At 41.2% G+C, this 20,255-nt stretch overlaps 2 protein-coding genes across 5 annotated transcripts; both read right to left on the bottom strand.

The window, feature by feature from the left end:
* Positions 1-5,650: 5,650 nt before the first annotated feature.
* zgc:153990 (uncharacterized protein LOC768125 homolog) lies at positions 5,651-9,066 on the bottom strand. Of its 4 annotated transcripts, none has more exons than XM_037270049.1 (5): positions 8,791-9,066; positions 7,838-8,036; positions 7,346-7,753; positions 7,185-7,238; positions 5,651-7,113 (listed from the first exon to the last, which is right to left on the bottom strand). In XM_037270049.1, the coding sequence occupies exons 2-5, from the start codon at positions 7,962-7,964 to the stop codon at positions 6,692-6,694; spliced, it is 1,011 nt and encodes a 336-aa protein (XP_037125944.1). In that variant the 5' UTR covers positions 7,965-8,036; positions 8,791-9,066; the 3' UTR covers positions 5,651-6,691. The 4 variants fall into 4 exon arrangements, with proteins under 4 accessions (XP_037125944.1, XP_037125940.1, XP_037125942.1 ...); XM_037270045.1 differs by having other exon boundaries at positions 7,328-7,753; positions 8,791-9,064; XM_037270047.1 differs by lacking the exon at positions 8,791-9,066 and adding an exon at positions 8,540-8,767 and having other exon boundaries at positions 7,328-7,753.
* A 164-nt stretch (positions 9,067-9,230) lies between these two features.
* On the bottom strand, positions 9,231-13,297 carry capns1a (calpain, small subunit 1 a). The gene is made up of 11 exons (XM_037270050.1): positions 13,082-13,297; positions 12,183-12,239; positions 12,066-12,102; positions 11,890-11,982; positions 11,655-11,712; positions 11,516-11,580; positions 11,271-11,339; positions 10,910-10,988; positions 10,448-10,564; positions 10,316-10,374; positions 9,231-10,242 (listed from the first exon to the last, which is right to left on the bottom strand). The coding sequence occupies exons 2-11, from the start codon at positions 12,227-12,229 to the stop codon at positions 10,216-10,218; spliced, it is 651 nt and encodes a 216-aa protein (XP_037125945.1). The 5' UTR covers positions 12,230-12,239; positions 13,082-13,297; the 3' UTR covers positions 9,231-10,215.
* Between the last annotated feature and the right edge of the window lie 6,958 nt (positions 13,298-20,255).

Raw genomic sequence — 20,255 nt, 5'->3', positions numbered from 1 at the left:
TTTTGGGTGCTGCAGCGTAATGATTGCTTTTATACCCGGCCGCTGGTGACGCGCGTCACGGCCAAAGAGGTGGGTGGAGTCGGAGGAGACCTCAGGGGAGGGAGCAAGTCTGCCTGCAGGGATTTAGATACATCTGGACCCAACTCATTTGGATGGAGAAGAAGCTAATGTGTGTGTGTGCGTTTTACAGGGATATGGATTTGGTGGGTTAAGAAATACTGTAGAAATACCTGCAGGACAACAGGATGCGAAAATACTCTTTTTCTGCATTTTTCCCCCCCCGCCGGCTATTACACGCCTAAAAATCGCCTCGAACATAACATCTGTTAAACGCAAAGTTTATTTTATTCTTATTATTATATTTACTTATATACATATACATATATAGCAGAAACTATAGCACATATGGTCCACTCTTTTTCTTTAGCACTTATAATTGCTCTGACGCGTGTGGGGGAGACAAAAAGTGTGGCGGGGGGTCCCTGGATAGGACTAAAGGCTATTCAGACGCCTTAAGCGTTTGTGTGCGCGTGCGCGCCTGTATCACATTGCCTTTGTCTGGCTCTCAAGTGAACAGCTGTATGATAATAAACGGCACATGGTCGGTCGTGTGCAGCGCCATCCCTGCTGCTATTGTCTTCCCAGAGCGTGACCCCCCCAAAACACACACACGCGCAACACCCCTCCCCAACGCATACACACACTCATCAAATCCAATTTTTCAGGGTGGGCTGGCCGTTCGTTGCTGCACCTGTCGTTGGAGGTTAAAAACACCTCAAGTGTTGTTTACACTAGAAAGCTGCTTCATACTGGCTTAATTGCTAGAAACACTGAACCTTATAATTGCTCTGACGCGTGTGGGGGAGACAAAAAGTGTGGTGGAGTGGAGGGGGGGGATTGCTCAGTCAACCTGCTGCTATTTGATTTATTTTTAATGAAATGACATGTCACAAAAAAGGCCAAGCAAAGCACTACTGTGCCTGCAGAGCGTCCAGGTTGAAGCCTGGCCCCATGCCTGAAGTCAGCTGGGGTACGTTCTCGTTTGATAAGCGAAATGTGAAGGCAGCCCTATTCATATTCTAATGAGGGGAGCGGAGCGTGCCTAAGTATACTGACCGACTTCCTTACAACATGAACAATAAATCAAAAAATGTCTGTGTTTATTCCCAATAGGATGTTTTTATCGTCTCACTTCCATAGGTTGCAGTATACCGTCTGTGGATGTTTTTTTGTGTGCTATCAGCATTGATGTGCTGCAGTGATGTCAAATAATCCAATGCCCCTACTAACATGGCCGCCACTAAGGAACGCACGCCTAGTAATATACCAGTTCCTGCCTGTTGATTGTGCCACAGTCTTATGATTGACTTCTTCTTTGGCAAAATAGTAACTATGGCAGGGAATGAACAAATTCTACATTTACAACATGTGTGAGAGAAGGTTTTATATGAGGTGCTTCATGAATCAACAGTGCCTGATGCATATCTTTTGGGGGTGCTGAGCAGATGGACAATGCAGCCGCTCTGTGTGCATATGTCTGACTCGCGAGGAGCGTGACATGAGCGTGCCATGGGGCATGGGAACCGGAGAAGAGTCATGTCACCCTCCCATTCGAGAGGCCAGCATCTGCCTCTTGGAGCAGCTTGAAAACCTTCTCCCTAAGGTCCCGTGAAGGAAAAGGGGGAGTTGCAGCAAACCTGAGCCGCCCGTGCGGGCAGGCAGGCAGGCTCTCCAGGGAAAAGTCAGCCTGCTGTGGCCGCATCCACCGTCCTCGCTTTGTGTCTGATGCGTCGACAATAGTGCCTCGGCGGTGTGCTCATGGGTTGCATCTTTAGATAAACGTCTCAAAACTGTAATGCGATTTCATGTAACAAACACACATGCAATTCAGTAGAAACACACTAACAAAATCTTTTTTTCTCCATATTCCAATTTTTGGGACTCCGCCAATACCACATTGCAGTAAACACACAGCAAAGAGGCATTAGGTGATTGATGAAATTGCCGACATCAGCGAGCGAGCGAGCGACAACGTGCCGGTGGTCAAAGTGACACAAGCCATAAATGTGTGACTTTGAAAAAGAAAAAGAAAAGTGTGTGACTTTGATTTTTGTTTTTGTGGCTTTATTGCTTTGAATTCAGGCAGCTGGGTGGGTCCATTTCTGAGTGCGCCGTCAAAGCGGCAAAAGACAGACAGCAGACTCACGGAGCGAGGGTGAGAAACTCAAGTTATCCACGTCAAATTGTTAACATTAATGTCAATGGCTAATTGTTGCATCCTGAAACCCGTCCATCCACAGGCGTGACTCACCTTGATCCCGCCACCACCAAAAAAGGCCGGAGCCTTTGTTTGCACCGACTACTTTTATTAATAGCGTGACATCCAAGAAGGTGTCAATAAAAGTCCCATACATGAGTGCGACATTGACCCAAAATTCGGGAGGGGTTCTCGAAGATGAATTGGAATTCAAATCCACGACTGCGACATTTACCCAAAATTCAGGAGTGGTTCTCGGAGATGAATTGGAATTTAAATCAAAACACGAAAGCAGAATCTTAAAATCAGGTAAAGTACATTTTCAGAACTCACCGATAAACAGCGCTGGCTGACGTTATTTTCAAATGGTTTCATTTGTGACTCAGTATGGTGGATTGAAGCTGTTGCAGTAGGTCTGGGCATCCTCTCTCTTCTCCAACTGGGTGTCATCATAGCCATGATGGGCCAATGTCAGTGACGTGACTACCGGTTCAAAATGGTGTTAGCGCTAGCGTCATCGACACTCATTACAAATGCGTTTGTTTTGTTGCAGACTTCGGAGCGTGCCCCAAAAATGCTGCCATCTGCCGCAATCTCACTTCACAACATTTCCAGCTGCAGGACATATACAACATGTCGTTAGAAAGCAATGTTCAGTTGAAGGCCAACATCTCTTCTCTGACTGGAGAGAAAACCAATCTCGAGATGGAGCAAAACACCCTCCTCGCCGAGACAGACACCCTCACAAACAAGAAGGCCGTCCTCCAAACTGAGATAGAACGGCTCAATAAAGAGATATGGATGCGGACCTCATACTAAGTACCACTCAGAAGAAAAACAAGATCAAATCGGATTGCTGTTTGTTATGCTATTTTGTACTCCGAATTGGATATATTTGTGCTTTGTTTCAAGTTCTATGAGCGTGCATCTATGTTTGCCTTCAATTCTCCTTTTGGTTCAGGGTAACGGTGTCGTGGAGAAAAGATTCGCCGGGAGCCAGACACTGTTAAGAGATTCCCGGTCGGAAACAAGTGGAGTGGTCCTCTCACTCAATTTTGCTTTATTGTTTGGATGGTTTGATTCGGGACTTTATAGTTTGTGGCATTCGAATGGTATTACCGACTCATTGACTTTCATCATTTTTCTTTGAAATTCCTGCTAAGCATGATGTCATGAGTAAGAAAGCTTTGATTCAATATTTAGATCGTAATTATTATTTCATGGCAACCCTAATAATAATTCATGAAATTTGTATAGCGCTTTTCAAAAACCCAAAGACGCTTAACCCTAGAAAAGCGAAGCCGGCTGTATATCGGAGTTACTGCCCCTTCCTAATCCAACAGTGGCTAGTGGAAGTGAACTGTTTGACTATAAGCAGCAGATGTACCATTTGAGACAAGGCCACCTCCCCCCACGCATGCAGGCCTCAGTCCCACCTTTGCTGGTCCCCAAGCCAGACTCAGCTTCTGCAGCAGATGGGGGATGAAAGGAGGAGCTGGGAGGATGGAAGGCATGCAAACAACAGGCATAATAACTGAAGACAAGGAAAGGTCACACCGGTCAACTGTGGCAATGGACAGGAGGGGGGGAGTTGCAGAAGGATAGATCGATAGATACATTTGGGCCCCTCTAAATCCATCACTCTTTCTGCCAGATGTCAACAAGTTCTTTAAGCTTTAGGGAACTGTAAGCAAAATTTGCTGTGGCACTCTTTTTTTGGGGGGGTAAGCTGTATTTTTTCATTTTATTTTCTGGGGATGCTACATTAAACCAGCTTGATATGAACAGTCAAGCAAAAAATAATTACAATATGTAAAACATCAGTATTTGGACTGTTTGCAAGATATGTTTAAAATTTAAAAAAATTACAAGTTGATGTTAAGGTGTGTTTTTTTAAAGGGTTATTTTGTAGAGAGGAAATAACTACAATTCAGTACAATGCTGTTTTACAGACACTCAGAGAGAATAATAGCTTTTCAGTGAGGCTTAAGTCCAGTATTCAAGGATACCCTAACGAGCGAATGCAAAAGAAGATGGAAAAAGAATACAGCTGCCTGTTCAGGACCCCACCCAGCGAGACACGAGCTGGCTACCCAATGCCTTCCAGCTATGCAGGAAGCGGCACTACAATGTTGAACTTCTATTCAAGTGCAGCACACACACAGTTAGAGCAGCTGTTTAACCAGAGGAGGCAACTTTCAAATGGAACTATGTCATATCCACCATCACCACCACTTTATTTTTTCCACAACCGAAAGCATGACTATATTGCTGACTGTGCATTTCAAAACATTGAGACTGCTAGTTAAACTTTCATGGGAACTCAAGTGTCTTAATGTAAAAACAACCATTTCAAAAATTCATCCACCTGCTCCAATCAGCACAAGCAAAATCATACTTCAACCTTACCTCAATATTTCACCATGAATCATTCAAAAACAAAGTTTACTGAGTTCAGTAGCATAGTTGCTTTAAAATGATTGTGCTGACCTACTAAAGTTAATAACAATCCTCCTGGGCAGGGCAGACTACAGCTGGTCCTTTTGTTTTCCTTTGGACTCCTGACACGTGATGCAACAGGAAAGTGTCTTGAAGGCTTGATCGCTGGCATTCATGATCCTATCAAAATGTTGCAACAATGACGTGGTATGCTGAGAACTACATGTTCATTTGGGTGACCGTGCTCTCTTCATTCGTTGGCCGCTTTTACTAACTACCACAGCGCCCTCTAGTGGACATAGCTAGTACCATGTGCTATTGGACGCAGGTGAGTTTATTTTACGAATACATTATTGTTCCCCAAGAATAAGCCAACACCTTCGATGCAATTCATCTGATACAACTCCTCAAAAAGAAGTGAAAACATAGAGTGCACAGCTCTAAAATCTGCAGAAAGACTGATGCTAATGCTATGAAAACGAGGGCATCATAGACACGCAATAATATGAAAGTGAAATACACTTTCTGATTTGGTGTCATCTCAAGCCTACCGCTTTACCGTCCTTTTTTCCAGAGGTCGAAGGAAGTGAACGCGCAATGAATCGAACGGCAAATCCTCCATTTCGGCATCGTTGAGATCATTGGACTACAAAAGTCTTTCCGGGTAAGAAAGATTTGCGAAACCGTTTGGCTGCACCCATCTTTACCTTGTTTGGTCGTGCCGCCCCAAAGACTGGGACATAAACGATAAAAATACATAGTAAATATTAGATCAAACTGAACGGAGTAAAAATATCCCTCAAACAGACTACAAAAGTATCTCTATATAGATGGGTGGATAGATAATCTTGGCGACTCCAAGAGCACGACAAAATGAATGTAAAAGCAAATAAAGTGGATTTCCCATGGTATGTGTGGTGCTGCCAAAATTTTAAGTGATGGGGGGAGCCCAAAATATTGACAGATAGTTTATTGAACATCTGAATGAAAAATTTTCTTTTACGGAAGTTCTAATATATAATGCAGTAAAGAATGTAAAAATAAAAAGTAAAGTATAGCTTTAAGATATATGGACCATATAATGGTCAGGTGCTGAAAACTACTCAAGGTTACAGTACTCGTGATACTCTCTACACACACGCAAGGGAACACTTACGGACACAAGGCACTGAATTTGACACGTTTCAAATTCAATGTCCCACTCTCGAATGTCAGCAATAAAACCAAAGAAATGCTTTCAAAAGTGGTCCATTCTTTTCAATGCAATGACAGAAGTATCACTTTCAGTAGCAAGAAAACAAACCCACAAAAACCGTCCAATTCGACCGCTCACGCAGGCTTTCTAACAATACAGTGTGTGCAGAATTAGGAGGCAAACTGTATTTTGGAGGATTTTGGTTTTGAACGACTACAGTCAAGATTTTTTTTTTTAGAAACGTTAAACTTGAATATTTAAGAGCGTAAAAGTGAGGATCTGGCTTTCTTTTTCGATGTGTGCACAATTATTAGGCAACTATTAGTGTGTAGAATTATGATGCAACTCAAGTAAAAATGGAAATGTTCCCATCTCACTTGTTTATTTTCATTTGTCAAAGTGAGAATAATAAATAAGTCAAAATTGACTAACATGAAAAAAAAGATGTGATCAATCGAGCCACCCTTCTTTTTAATAACACTTTTTTGCCCCATTTAAAACAAGTTGCCTAATAATGATGATGAACACTGTGGGGTGCTCCAGCATCCCTCCCTCTTTACACAAATACACATCATTTGAAATGCATTCAAGCTTATACAGCATGGAGTTGGAAAATAGGCATCAAAATGATGGTGGTCAAAATACGCACTTGCCTAATATTTCTGCACGGTGTACCGTCTCTCTCTACCCACAATGGAATATCAGTCAAGTACTGTCATAAATACAGTAACCAGTGTAAAATCCAAAGGAAATGGAAGCCTTACGTGGCCAAGTCTCGGGTCAGATCCGGCAACTTAATGCTATAACGCTGGCCGTCCGTTGAGCTTATCGTGCATGAGCGTGATGGTGCTGCCCGTAAAGTCTCGAAGCACCTGGACAGTTTCTCGTTGGAGCTGCAGGGACTCGCGCACAAATTCCTGCTGAGTTTCCGCAAGCTGCTGCACCGACTCGGACAGAAGCTCCAGCGAGCGGGAAACCGTTTCCAGCAGGACGTTGGTGGCATGCTGCTCCTGGAGGCTGGCCGAAGCATTTTGTAGCATGCTTTCCCTCACGTTTGCGCTGGGCAGACCGCTGAATGGAATTGAGGCTGTCAAGGTTGAAACGCCAGAGGAAGTATGAGCTTGTTCTTGTTTATGGAGGCCGTTCTTTCCTTGGTGATCCCCTCTTGGTTTATTTGGTAAACTTGAAGGAAGCGTGTCGTTTTTGGAGTCATCATCCCAGTCTGGGGGGGGGGACAAGCAGACCTAGGTGAAGGTGTGTCTTTTAAAATGGATCCCATTGATGACAACTCACCTTCTGATACAGGTATTTCAAACTGCACGTCAAAGGCAGTATGTGATGAGTCCCCTGCAAAATGAAATGAAGCAAAAATATGACAATAAGATTAACAGTCATCAATCAAATTCCCAAAGCAGTAGTTGGATCCTCTTTGCTACCTGACTGTGCAAATCCACCTGAAGATTGGGACATTGCCGGAGGCCGAGATGATTCGTCAGCACCGTTCGGCGAACTCTGCATTCCAACCATGTCGTCCTCGTCCATTTCTTCAACGTCGTCGTCGTCGTCGCAAAGAGGGCCGAAGTCACTGTTGATCTGATCTTCCTGATCCATCTCCAGAATCTGGAGCACGACTTTCTCGGTTTGGTTCAGGTCTTTAGAGAGACGCGAGTTGATGCCCCGGTTTGGCACCTTGCCTGACCGCATGGCAGCAACTTTGCGCTTGGTGTCACACTTCAGGTCTGACCATTTCTTAATGACCTCAATGACCTCTCGCTGACACTCGCCGATCTCATTGACACGAGCTGCAATTTCAGCCCATGTGCGCTTCTTCACATCTGTTGGCACGCCACGGTTGAATTTTCCTGGAAAATGTTGACAACGTTGTCACAAGAACATTGGTCCCACTATTAAACGGACCAGCTTAGCATGAGCATTTAGAGACATACCCACAATCACAGAGCGATGTTTCCTCACTTCATCTAAAAGTATGTGGACCTCACTGAATGTGAAACGTGCTTTCCTTTTCTTGAAGCGTATGACACTGTCTTGGTTGAAGAGTAACGTTGAAGACATCCTCCACAAAACAGCGTCAGTGCTTCTTCAGCTGCTTTGTAATTGACTCTCAGCTCCAACTTCTAGATGAGTCTGCCAAAGGGTTGATCATGAATGACATTGGATTTTTTTTACATTGTGACTCAAAATACAAGAAGTGAACCACAAGGCTAACATTTCGTGCTATTTTAGCACAAGGTGAGAATAAACCTACACGCGTTCCAGATGAGTAGCATTGACTACTTTGGTCTATTTGACCGGCATTTAACATAGTGTTTAAGTTACATCAAGTATGAAGTGCATTGTAACCTTGCTCTCGGAGAACCAAAGAACAACTTGCGTTGACTACACTTGCGACAGCCTAGCATAAATAAATGGATACAGTACTCATTCGCAAGAATAAACTTTACAGACACCGATTACAAATAACCATATGCATGTATCTGACCAAATACTTTTGTCCAAAACTGGCGTATATACGTAAGAGTTGGTAGCGTTTGCATTTATTTCAGCTCGGCTAGTTCTGCAAAGCATTGATTGCTAAAGCTAACGTTGACTCAGGTTCGCAGCTAATAATGCACAGTTTTTATTCTCACCACGTGCAGTAGATGAACTGTCTTTATTGCATATACGGCATCAACAGAGCATACCTGCACTTAAGTCAATAGAAGTTGTTTTATGGCAGCACTGATGCTATTCAAGCTCAGCTATGCTTTCTTTGCAGCAAGGCAGCCAAGGCTAATGCTAGTCCTAAGCTAACAAAAAAAAAAAAGCGCAGTATTCGCACATGCTGGCTATTGGAGGGCAGGTCAACTTCCAAAGCGCAACTCGAAAAAGATCAACTCACCCGAGTCCAAAATTTTACATTTGCTCTTGAAGCATTTAAAGTCCTTATCAACAAGCTAGCTAAAATAAAGCTAGCGGGAAGACTCCCATTCAAACTATGTCCGGTGACTAGTTCAAGTCAGGTAGCCTTACTCAAAAGCGCAATTATGCTTCAATGCCCCACAAATCAGAAGACAAAAAAAAAAAAAAATTCATTTGTATTACACGACCCATATTCCCATAGATGTGTCCAAAATAGTAGACACTTAAACTTTTTGCTTTGCCTGCCTTTTGATGACATTTTTCTGATTGTAAAAGAGCTCTTATTTTGAAGGAGAATCACTTCCGAGAGAGCGAGAGAACTGTAGAGATAAATTTGATTTTTTTTTAATTTAATATTGTTTATGATGAAAAGGCATGTCTCAATTAAGTGTTGGTAATTTAAGAAGTTGATCAATTCAATTCAAGACACATTGATCACACCTTTATTTCCAATACAGCACACGTGTCTATTTCGACGAGAAGTTAAGTGGTTATAACTAGAATGACAAAAACTTTGAAAAGGCACCTCAATTATTGGCTGCATGCATTAGTAGCATACACATCTGTATTGTGTATTCATTCACACATTATGCTGGTTCAGGCATATTCCCAGAATTTGAAGTTGTAACAAATGGTAAATGTAAAAAGACAGCAATAACGTGGGCTGGTGGCACTAATATGGAACATAAAATGACATCAAATGACAAAAACAGCTATCAGCCTGTAAACCAAAACAATGTCTCGATGTTAAAACATGCTATCAGGAGAGGACAAGAGATAACATTTCAGATTTCCATTTTTTTTTATATATACGTATGTATATATATAAAATTAATTGATTACAAGACTTAGCCAACATTTGCAGGCTAGACTTAAAACAATGTACTTGATAAAATTTGAATTAAAAGGCAAACAACTAAACATCTTTATGGCTGTTTTGGAGGAGAGAGGGTTTGCCCTTTAAAATTGATCCTGACTTTCACAATTTTAATGTTTTTGTCAACTGAAATGTTTTTGATTCAGCCAAACTATTTCACATTTTATGTGGTCTATAATTTGGATTTAACGCTTCACATTTCATTTGGACTCGAGTACAGTCAAAAAGCAAATGTCAAATAGCAAAGCTAACGACTTAAGCTCAACATGCAATTTCTCATGCTGGCTAACAGCTTTCTCTTCAGCGGTGTGACCATTGTCAGTGAAGGTTTGTGCTTCTTTGATTGACACAGCATTCATATCTGCTTTACAAGTAATATGGCACATTCAACAATACGCTAACAGTCAGGTGATTGCTTTAAAAGGAACATTTGCAGACAGTGAGTGGGCTGAATAAAATGGGAAGTTGCTGGAAGATGGGGATATATATAGCTACAGACCATGTAAACAAAGTAGGACTCTCCTCGGCTCAAGAATACATGGTCAACTGAAGCCACTGGAAAAGACACAAGCATAGAGAAAATGTGAGATTTCATCCAATGACTGAGTTCTCAGTGAGATGGCATTACCTCCTGAACATTGACTTTGATAGTCCCGTTGTTGTCCTTATCCAGCGTTTTAAAGGCACCTAAACAAAAAGGTACATCTTAGCGCCAGCGCCGAAACATCACAATGGAAAACCCGATTTCTTTGGAACTTACGGCACATGGCGTCCAGCCTTACGAGACAGCCAATGTAGTTGTCAAAATCCAAGTTGCCGCTCTCGTCGCTATACCTGCGAATGATCATCTGGAACAGCTGCTCACTCAGAGGAAAGCCTGCACAAGACCATTTCAATAGTCCATATTAAATCCATCAAATTCAACTTTTATCCACACACAAGAGTATAATGCGGCTAGAATGAAACATTCCGTGGAATTGAATCTAAGGCTATGAATGACTGTCCATTTAAAAAAAAAATTGCATTAAATCCAAGAAAAAAAATTGAATGCAGCTATATAGTGCATCTGAAAAGCATTCACGGTGCTTGATTTTTTTTCTTCCATATTTTATTCACATCCCAAAATGCAATTAATTAAATTCAAATGAAAAAATAATATAAAAAAATCAACACAATTCTAATCCATAATTGCTCCCCACAGGCAAAAAAAACAAAAACTCACCAGCAGCTTTGAAAGCATTGGGCAATTCATCCGCCCCAATCACCCCAGAGCCATCTGTATCGTAGGACTTGTACACTCCCTAAACAAGAGCGTACGTACATTTTTTTCAAACATGCGTTCAAAAATGGAATCTTGTAAATCAACTTGCCAAATTTAAAACTGAAACGGCATAAAGATTTGTTACTTGATTGCAGTGTAATACCAAAAATACTTTGACTGTGTTGCCATTGTTCCACAATACTTTTTTTTTTTTTTTTTTCTTTCTGTGACTCACTGGTAAGGATTAACAGTGACCACAGGAATGCAACGGCAAAGAAAGGAAACACCCATGTAGAATAAATGCGCTGTTCGCGATACTTGCCTGCCATTTCTTGATGTTGTTCCACAAGTATTTGAATTCATGGAAGCCGAGTTTTCCAGTGCTGTCACTCTGGAACATCATTAAGGTCATCAAATATGTCATATTTACCCAAGGTGTATTTCAGTCCAACTTACTCAGCATACAAACCCAGTTCACATGGCACTTAGTGTGACTTATCTTTCAAAAGCTTTTGCGTCACCTGTGAAACAACAGATAAAGCCCGAAAAAAAAGAAAGGAAGGATACATCCATGACTGCCACCATGCTTCTGCAAGACTCAATACTGAAACCATCCGTCTTCAGATCTCCATCTGAAACACACACAAGGGTTTTTTTCCTTCTGCAATATAATATCGTGTGCTAGATTAAGATTTGATGAACTTACGTTTTCCAATAATTTTGTTGAGGATGTTCATGAGTTCAGCGGGACTCACTTCCATGTCCTGTGAGAATTCAAAAAGTAGAACTTAAAGTGCAGCCATGCAATCAAATGTAATGTAAAAAAAAAAAAAAAAAAAATGAAGTTAGAACAATCAAGGTCAGAAGATAGGGGGGAACCAAGTATGCGCTCGACGAGGAGACAGTTTCAACAATGAAACAAAGTTGGGCAATCCACTCACATCTCCGGCCAGTTGCTGGAAGACTCTGCGGAACTGTTTCTCCTCATCGCTCTCATGCTGCTCGGCGTATGCGATCGGTCTGCGAGGTGGAGGCTTTGAGAACATTGCAAACATTATCATTAGTCTCGAGTTAATCGTGCACACATTGAGCTAAATAAGAAACGCTTGTCACTCACAGGTTCCGAGGGCATGAACGCGGCCGGGTCGATGTTGCTGCAAAAAGCACAATTCAAATGATAAGTTCAAAAAAGACACACTGTGTTTTGCTATTGGATGATTGTGTAGTATCTTACCCGATGACATTGATGAGGCCACCGATGAATTTACTGGCAAATGACATCTTTAGTCAGCTGTGAATTTCAAAAAGTAACGGATTATTCAAAAATCCAGCACAAACACATGGCGGCGCACTAGTACTATTTCCAGAGACAATCACTGATGAAGGTGCAGGCTCTTGTTCCTTGCCTTTGGTCATTTATTCACAGTTCGACGCTACTGACAGGAATGACAGCTCATGTTTAAAAAAGAAAACTTTCAATATGTCGTTTGAATAAACTACAAACTGTCTTAAGCCAAACTCAGTATTGCAAATATTACAGGGGGAAATATCTCGAAAAACTCAGTGCAAAAATAACAATAAATCGGAGTGCCGCTTGTAAAACACAATATGGAACTTGGCGTGCCCGGTTAAGTTTGGAGTGATACGCCCACAAGCACCAAACGTTTCCTGGGTGGCAAAACGCTGCCGCACCCCAAGCGCTGCTGAAAGACGATCAGCAAAGTTTATTTGTTTTGTTTGCAAAATACAATAAGCCTTCAAGCCTTAACAACAGCAAACTGTCATCTGTACAAGTTTTTCCCTTGACGCTTTGTAACTATATTGTAACGTGATGTTTTTCACTGTTTCTTGGCTGAAATAAATTGCGGAAAAAAAACACGTTATGGTCATGTTTGTAATATTTTTAAACATACATTATCAGCAATTTTGATTGAAACCTCAAGACTACAAGAGCGACATTAATCCGAGGCAGCTAATACGGTAGGCTAAAGGCTAACACGAAGCTAGCCATCTTACTAGCAAGGGCACAACCAACCTTGCCCGTCTAACCGGACCAACCTTTCCTTTTCTTTTCTCTAATAGTTCTCCAGCCCTGCATGGGTTGACAATGACATAACATGCGCAAAGACTTACCGCAGTGCGCAAGTAGTTAGCTAGAAAGTAGGCCGGTGTTGGGCAAGTTTCGCAGCAGCTGGCCTGGCACTGAAGATCCCCCGGTTCGTCCGTCCGTCCGGCCTGCCGTCACCACAAACACAAGTAGGGAGGGAATATGGACTACAAGAGTGCAAACTGTATCCGTCCTTCTGCCAGAACCGCACCTCTAATCTCTTATTTGCATGCTCACTCTTACATGACTGCCATCTACTGGAGTGAGACCAAAGCGTAAACACGACAAATGGAAAGTTGGGAAGGTGAACCCGATTGTCGAGTTTGTTTCTTTTTCAAAATTCAAATTGTATGAATCATATTTGCATCATTGACAAATACAAGCTGTGTGAAAACCCCTGGCTATTTCTATTTTATTATATTGTATTTTGTTCCTGTTTGAATTTTGTATTTCATTTGCCATCATTGTTTTGTATGTTTGACACAAATATATAAAAATAAAAATATTTGGGGGGGGGACAAACGTGTAAGAATGAATATTTTCGCTCCAGTTAAATTAGCAGCAACACTGGTAATCAATGCAGTTCATACTAGATTGTAATATTAATCAAAATACTAGAAATTACAACCCAGTAGCTGTGTTTGATAGTATGTGACGTGCAGTGCAGTGCAGTGCAGAGAGGGATATGTATCCTGCAGATAGATCCCACTCCAGCTAAAATGACTCCATCCATGAAACAGAGGTATCCATGGTTACATCAGGAGCCATGTTAAGAGAGCCTGAGTGCGTGTCTATTCTCAAGCAGTCATTACCCCTACCCCCTCCCCAAATTCATCATTTGAATACATCGCCCTTTCACCTCGAGATTTTCTAAAGGACATTTGCAGTTTAGGCTTTCAATCATTTTGATGATAGACTGCTTATTAAACATCTCTGAATTATGAATGTCAATATTACCTGTGTGACTTTGAAGGATTGAAATGATGAGCTTGGCTATTTCAGGGGCATTGAGGCTGCGGGGTGAAATATTGCATATGGTAGCATCCCAGTGCGACATATTTGCAGTCTTCAGAACAACCTGTTTCCTTGACAACGCAGTTTTATCATTCAAGCCCATTGCTACCTTGTCTCAAAGCAGGAATCAAGTGTGGCTTGGATTTCTCTTGCCGCAGGGATTCACAACACAGCTCAGACTGGAATGAAGATGTGGAGAAAGCAGCCTGGGAAATTAATTACTACTTGCATTGCATATTCAATGAGTGACTATACAAATAGTCATTAGGCGTGAAATGAAAGCAGCACTGAATTAAGGAGATGGAAATTTATCGTTGATAAATGCATTCAAATATACAGTGAGTATTTGAGCTCAGCATTTGATGTAGTATTTGTGGCAGTGAAACAATCCGGAGGCAACATTATGTAGTAGGACTGCTTCAAAATGATGCGACAGTGAATTCACCTACCTGGCGTGTTTTTGGAATGCGGGAGGAAAGCAGAGTACCCGCGCAGGCACGGGGAGAACATGCGAACTCAACACAGAAGAGTCCAGAATGGAACCTCTGCACTGAAAGGACATGCTAATTCATGTATACCATCTATTTGTGAATATAATAATTGATGTTGATCAAATCTCTGCTAGCATTTCAAATGAGAGTCTTTACATCAAATAAAGGTTAAATTTCAAATTGTTATGACCAGTTTGTATAGTCTGCACTGGTTTATTTATTGGTTTGGCTCGTTTACAGCTCATGATTCAGAAGCAACACTCCAGAAATCAATAACATTTCAATTTCATAGGATGTATTGTTTGCTGTTCGACGTCAAGACAGACTTGGAGAGGACAAGGTGGAGAAAACCAAGAAACAAGACAAGTGATGTTAAAATGAACATTTATAATGACTCTGTTGCCGTCGCAAAAATAATCTTTAAAAAACAATTCATTATTAACACTGAAATGCTGACTTCACTGGGAGTCCACGAGTCATAAAACACAACTCACTGAATTTCTTTTACAAACACAGTACTACAGTTACATTAAATAGTCATTACCGTTAAATCTATTTATGAATAATGTTCAAATAAACACATAAAACAATGACACTTTTTTTTCTTTTTAAAATCTTCCCACCACTCTCCCTCCCGCCTTGTAGCCGTCTTTCTTTGTCTTCAACAGTAATCATCGAGGAAACACTCTGCTTCTGAGATGTTTCTTTGACAAAAGCCGAAAACAGACTGGCAGCATAACAATGGTGCCTGAGCTCGAATGTTTTTTAAAATTACGGTGATGTTTGTCACGCGGAATGGATCCGATAAGCGTTCCGATCGACTAACGTTAAGTTATGTAGGCTTGCTGCCTTTTGGCTCAGTGCAGAATTATTTGGCACTCATTCTGACAAAGAAAATTGCCATAAAAACCTTTCACACATTTCCCCACAATGGCACGAAAAGGCATCGTGCTTATGTTTGTGAATATCATTTTGAAAAATTTGGGCCATGAAAATCCTTCACCTTCTCACATTCTCCTTGGCACAAAAAGAAAGAAATGTTCCCAATCAAAATACATCACTTTGCGTGACTTGAATAATTAGCGTGTATGCTGTCAGTCCATTTTTTTTTTTCCTCTGAAATGTAACAAACAGAGGTCAACCCAAGTTTGAACAAAAAGCAAATCGAAATGTCTAATAGTATAATCATATTGCAATGTACTGGCATGCTCCCCATCAGTGTTCAACCCTGCACATTAGCCAAAGAACCAGAAACAAAACAAAAATAATCATAGCAGTTTGTCAGTAAACATGGTGAAATATATCCAAAGTATACATGAGTTCCTGGGGATGAAAAAGTCAACCAAGTTCATGGGAGGATAAAAATAAAAAAGAAATGGCCACGATTGCCGATTGGCAAGAATCTTCTTTTCTCAGATGAAAGTTGTCAGAAATACCATTTAAAGGGTGAACACAGTATCATGTGCTCATCGAACTGAAACGCAAACAGCGCTATCGCATAGGCGGCTGTTTGACACTGAGGCAGGCGCAAGGTAGATGAGGTTTTTAATTGGGTGGGGGGGGGGGGGGGGGGGGGGGGGCAAGCAGCCTTAGCCAGTCTGTAGTGTTTAGCAGTCCTAGCCTTCTTGTGAAAGGGCGACCAATGTCCGGAATACATGTGGAGTGAATAGACTTTTTTTTTTTTTTTGGAATGATACAGTAATCCATTTGGCATTCAGATATGGAGAAGTAAATGCAAAGGGGGGCTGGAAGCCTAAGAGAACCACACACAAACATCACTCATGTAACTCGGCCTTCAGCGTTCAAATTGTTTTCCTCCGTTATTTTCGTCATGTCGAGGTGGCAGAGAGAATCATCATTTTTGCTGGTGCTGATTACGCCTCTCAGACTTGACTGCAATATCAAAAACAAAAAAACATCCCTTAGTTGCCTTCAGCCCCCCAACCCCCCAAAGAAAATTGGCTGGATAAATGATGTATATTTTCTAATTTTCAAGACCAGTCAACAAAGATAGATATAAAAAAGACAAACTATAGATCCCTCTCACACATTTGTTCAAAACAAAGCACTCGGTGATTGACACAAACGTCTGCTGAAGGGAATGTGAAGGACAATGCGTTGGAGAGAGGGAGAGAGAGAGAGAGAGAGAGAGAGAGAGAGAGAGAGAGAGAGAGAGCGAGAGAGAAGAAACGTGTGCTACTTCTCGATTTTTGTCAGAGACTCCAGCCCTTTCCATCATTCACCCGACAGGATTAATAAATACAAATTACATCAGAATAAAAAAAAAACCCGAAAAAAATGGTTTGCCTCAATTCACACCTACTATGACCGAATAATCAGTAAAGTGCAATTATGCAACACCAAACAATTGACATAATGCGAGTGAAGTGGAAATTGGGTTCAACATATCTGGTTCATGACAATGGCCGTGAGAGGCCTACCTGACTATAGGTGAAATCTGACATAGATATTAACTCTACATGTTTGTGACATTCCTGATGAAATCAAAAGTCATGGATACATTCATAGATTAGAAGTAGAAGCTTTCGAAAAAAAATGTGACAGGTTATACGAGGCTCAACCTGTTGGTTCAATAAATGGATGTCTCACAGCCATGTGTGTCTGTTTAGGTTAAAAATAAAAAAGAAAAGAAAAAAAGACAAAACAAGGAGCCAATTACATTTTCACATTTGCTCGTTTCCCTTTTTTTGTTTGTTTTGTTTAAACGTCTTCCTGAACCGATGATGTCTGGAGTTATCAACTTGAATCTGAGATATGGGTGCTGTTGTGTCAGTGCTGTTTTTCTGGGCCAACATGACAATAATAAACTCCTTTCCAACTCACGACATTAAAAACACAAGTTCATAAAAACATGAGGCGAGAAAAACTGAAGTACTCTACATTTGACTGCATGCAGTGTCGTGAATGTGACGTACGAGTCGCCTCGCCAATTTCCGTCGACTTTTTTTTCCCTCCAAAATGTTTTTCTTTGATAGCATGCATTAGAAGACGTGCAAAAAGATAACACCTAACTCCACAAACACATTTGTTTTCGATTGTTAATGGCTATGTTATGGATGCTTATAACATGTTATGCTTAGTCCATGCTGGCCAATAGAGAGACATTGTGAAAAAACAGCAGTACTTAAGCCACAGGTCAAACAAACACGCAAGGGATGCATGGAGAGTAAAACAACATGGATCCATAAAAATCACAATCTTTTTACTCGTATTCTAGTATGTACCTATGGGACCAAAACAATGCACAGACAGTCCTTTTTGTTTTCTTACATCATGATTATCTTTTCTCAACTTAAAAGACAGTGTTTGGTTGGCACTTGATCAGCACTTCTAAACAAGTTATCGATATTTAACAATTGATCGCACACCTAGCATTTCAGAAGCTGCAGAGGTCTAGTTTGGCACAGGTTGTACTACGGAGTCTATTATTACTTATTGTCTTATCAAGACTTGACTGTATCGTCTTCTATACACCTTGTCGCCCGCTTCCCGTCTGGAGGAGCATATTTCGAATCGACTGACCCGCCCGACATCTTTTCGACTCAAATATTTTGTATAGTTGACTTATCAAATAGCAGCATCTTCATAACTTAGAAAAAAAAGTACATGTAAACCTATTCATTCAAAACTTGTAGTAACTTCAAAGGTTCATACAACAGACATAAAACACAAAAACAGGACAACATGCTACTATATTGCTTCCAATATTCTTTACATTTTCTTACTGTCAAACTAAATCATCAGTGACAGGAATATGGACACCACCACCACCACCACCACCAGCAGCAGCGACCGCTTGATGAGTCATCATAATGCACAAACAAATCGCAAAGCTAATCTTAATCAGGCGTAGTTGGCACTCTCATCATCCACACAAGTATAACATAGTTCACATTGTATTGACAACGCTGGACTGCATTTAGACTACAAACTAGAATAGCTACAATAAAGTACATATAGATCATATGACGTGACATATTGTATTCCACAGAAATGAAGTCGAGTCATTTTTCAGATAAGAGGATATGCATAAAGGATGTCATTGTTTCAGCTTGAGGTCACTAACAAGTTCCCCACGTACTTTTCGTCCAACGTATGCATTCTGATCGCTTTTGTGACATGAGCTCCGTTTTTTTCAGCCGACGTATGAATAGTCATGAATGCTCAACCCATATCTGCTCTCATCTGGGAAGAAGAAAAAAAACAAAAAAAAGTCTGCTTCCATTATTTTTCAAAATCTTACCTGTTCTCGGATTGACTGAATTGGACACTTTTTTTTTTTTGGAGTTAAAATTGCTGGTTGGTCTAGTAGTGGGTGTCACAGTTTTTTTTGGAGGCAGGTGTTTTTCTGTGCATTTTAAGCCCGGTGAACTCCTGGCAAAATAGTATCGTACCCTTTCGACCTAGTGCATAACTCCCACCGGCAGCACACCCCACCGACACCGCTCATGAGAAGACGAGACGGGAGAAAGGAGAAAGAGGGGGGAGAGGAGAGCACAGTGTACTGTACAGTAGGGTTAGGGGGAAGAAAGAAAGAAAGAAAGAAAGAAAGAAAGAAAGAAAGAAAGAAAGAAAGAAAGAAAGAAAGAAAGAAAGAAAGAAAGAAAGAAAGAAAGAAAGAAAGAAAGAAAGAAAGAAAGAAAGAAAGAAAGAAAGAAAGAAAGAAAGAAAGAAAGAAAGAAAGAAGCACAGAGAGCTAGCAGGTCACAGGCGGAACCCGAGAATGACGACAAACGTGCAAGAGGGGGAGAATAAGATGTTGAGAGAAAGAGGAAAGTTAATGAGGTGCAGAGAGATATTGTATTTGGCACTGTTTTGACAGAGGTTTGAAGAATAAGCTCCCTGCAATCAAGCAGTCCAGTTGCATTGATAAATCAACCTCCCTTGTTTTTGTGCTTGTATTTGATTCGACTATGCTAAACCACTGGGCAGTACAATGTTCTACTATTTCACACGTAGCCAGATTGGTGATGAAGAAGTCCAGGAAGAGAGGCCCGCCCCGTTACGGCAATCGCCTGAACAAAATGGTTACTCGGACCATCCTTCGGTCCAAAAAAAGTGAAGGGAGGGACAGAAAGGGGAAAAAAAATGTCCACAAAAATACATTTTCTTGGATATTACTCAGCTGTAAACACAAACCTCACGGTGGTTTGTTTGTTCAAACAACTGAACTTTTGATTGGAAGATGTTTTGTTTGGGGGCGGGGCTTAGCTGTCACAATTTGAGAGCGTAAAAAAGCAGTTTGCCTATCAGAACACATCCTCTAATTTAAGAGCGCTGTGCCTGTGCTGACGGCATTGGAAGATATTTATGATGTCCCTCTTGTCAGACCTTCAGCTCTGTGTAACATACAGTAGATGTGCACGTGAAAATACACACACGCACGCACGCACGCACGTATCCCAGAAGTGACAGACAAGCTTCACATTGTGTTCGTAATGTCTCACAGTGCAGTCTTCGTAGACTAAGAGTACTCAAGATGAACACAATGGATAGCAGCACAGAGGGAAGCCAAGGTATTCTTTTCAGTGCTCAGAAATGCTCAAAACAGTTGGCCTCCCCACTTTAGATTAACTATTACCCCATGAAAGACAGCGATTGAAAAATATTGACGAGATACTCTGGCCGATGTGTTTTTTGGGATTGATAAAAGGCTTGCCCGGATGACGCCAAA

Source organism: Syngnathus acus, chromosome 14 (assembly GCF_901709675.1).
Source record: "Syngnathus acus chromosome 14, fSynAcu1.2, whole genome shotgun sequence".
Taxonomy (NCBI): domain Eukaryota; kingdom Metazoa; phylum Chordata; class Actinopteri; order Syngnathiformes; family Syngnathidae; genus Syngnathus; species Syngnathus acus.
Note: the sequence above shows the minus strand (reverse complement) of the source record. Positions and strands in the feature narration are given on the sequence as shown.

What these genes read in the sequence shown, in the direction of transcription:
- zgc:153990 (XM_037270045.1), bottom strand. Translation starts at nt 7,964, where the DNA reads ATGTCTTCAACGTTACTCTTCAACCAAGACAGTGTCATACGCTTCAAG. An exon ending in ACATCGCTCTGTGATTGTGG is followed by an intron (nt 7,754 to 7,837) that starts GTATGTCTCTAA and finishes AACATTTTCCAG; the next exon opens with GAAAATTCAACCGTGGCGTG. An exon ending in AGGTGGATTTGCACAGTCAG is followed by an intron (nt 7,239 to 7,327) that starts GTAGCAAAGAGG and finishes TTCATTTTGCAG; the next exon opens with GGGACTCATCACATACTGCC.
- capns1a (XM_037270050.1), bottom strand. Translation starts at nt 12,229, where the DNA reads ATGTCATTTGCCAGTAAATTCATCGGTGGCCTCATCAATGTCATCGG. An exon ending in GGCCTCATCAATGTCATCGG is followed by an intron (nt 12,103 to 12,182) that starts GTAAGATACTAC and finishes TGCTTTTTGCAG; the next exon opens with CAACATCGACCCGGCCGCGT. An exon ending in CAATGCTTTCAAAGCTGCTG is followed by an intron (nt 10,565 to 10,909) that starts GTGAGTTTTTGT and finishes GGTCTTGTGCAG; the next exon opens with GCTTTCCTCTGAGTGAGCAG.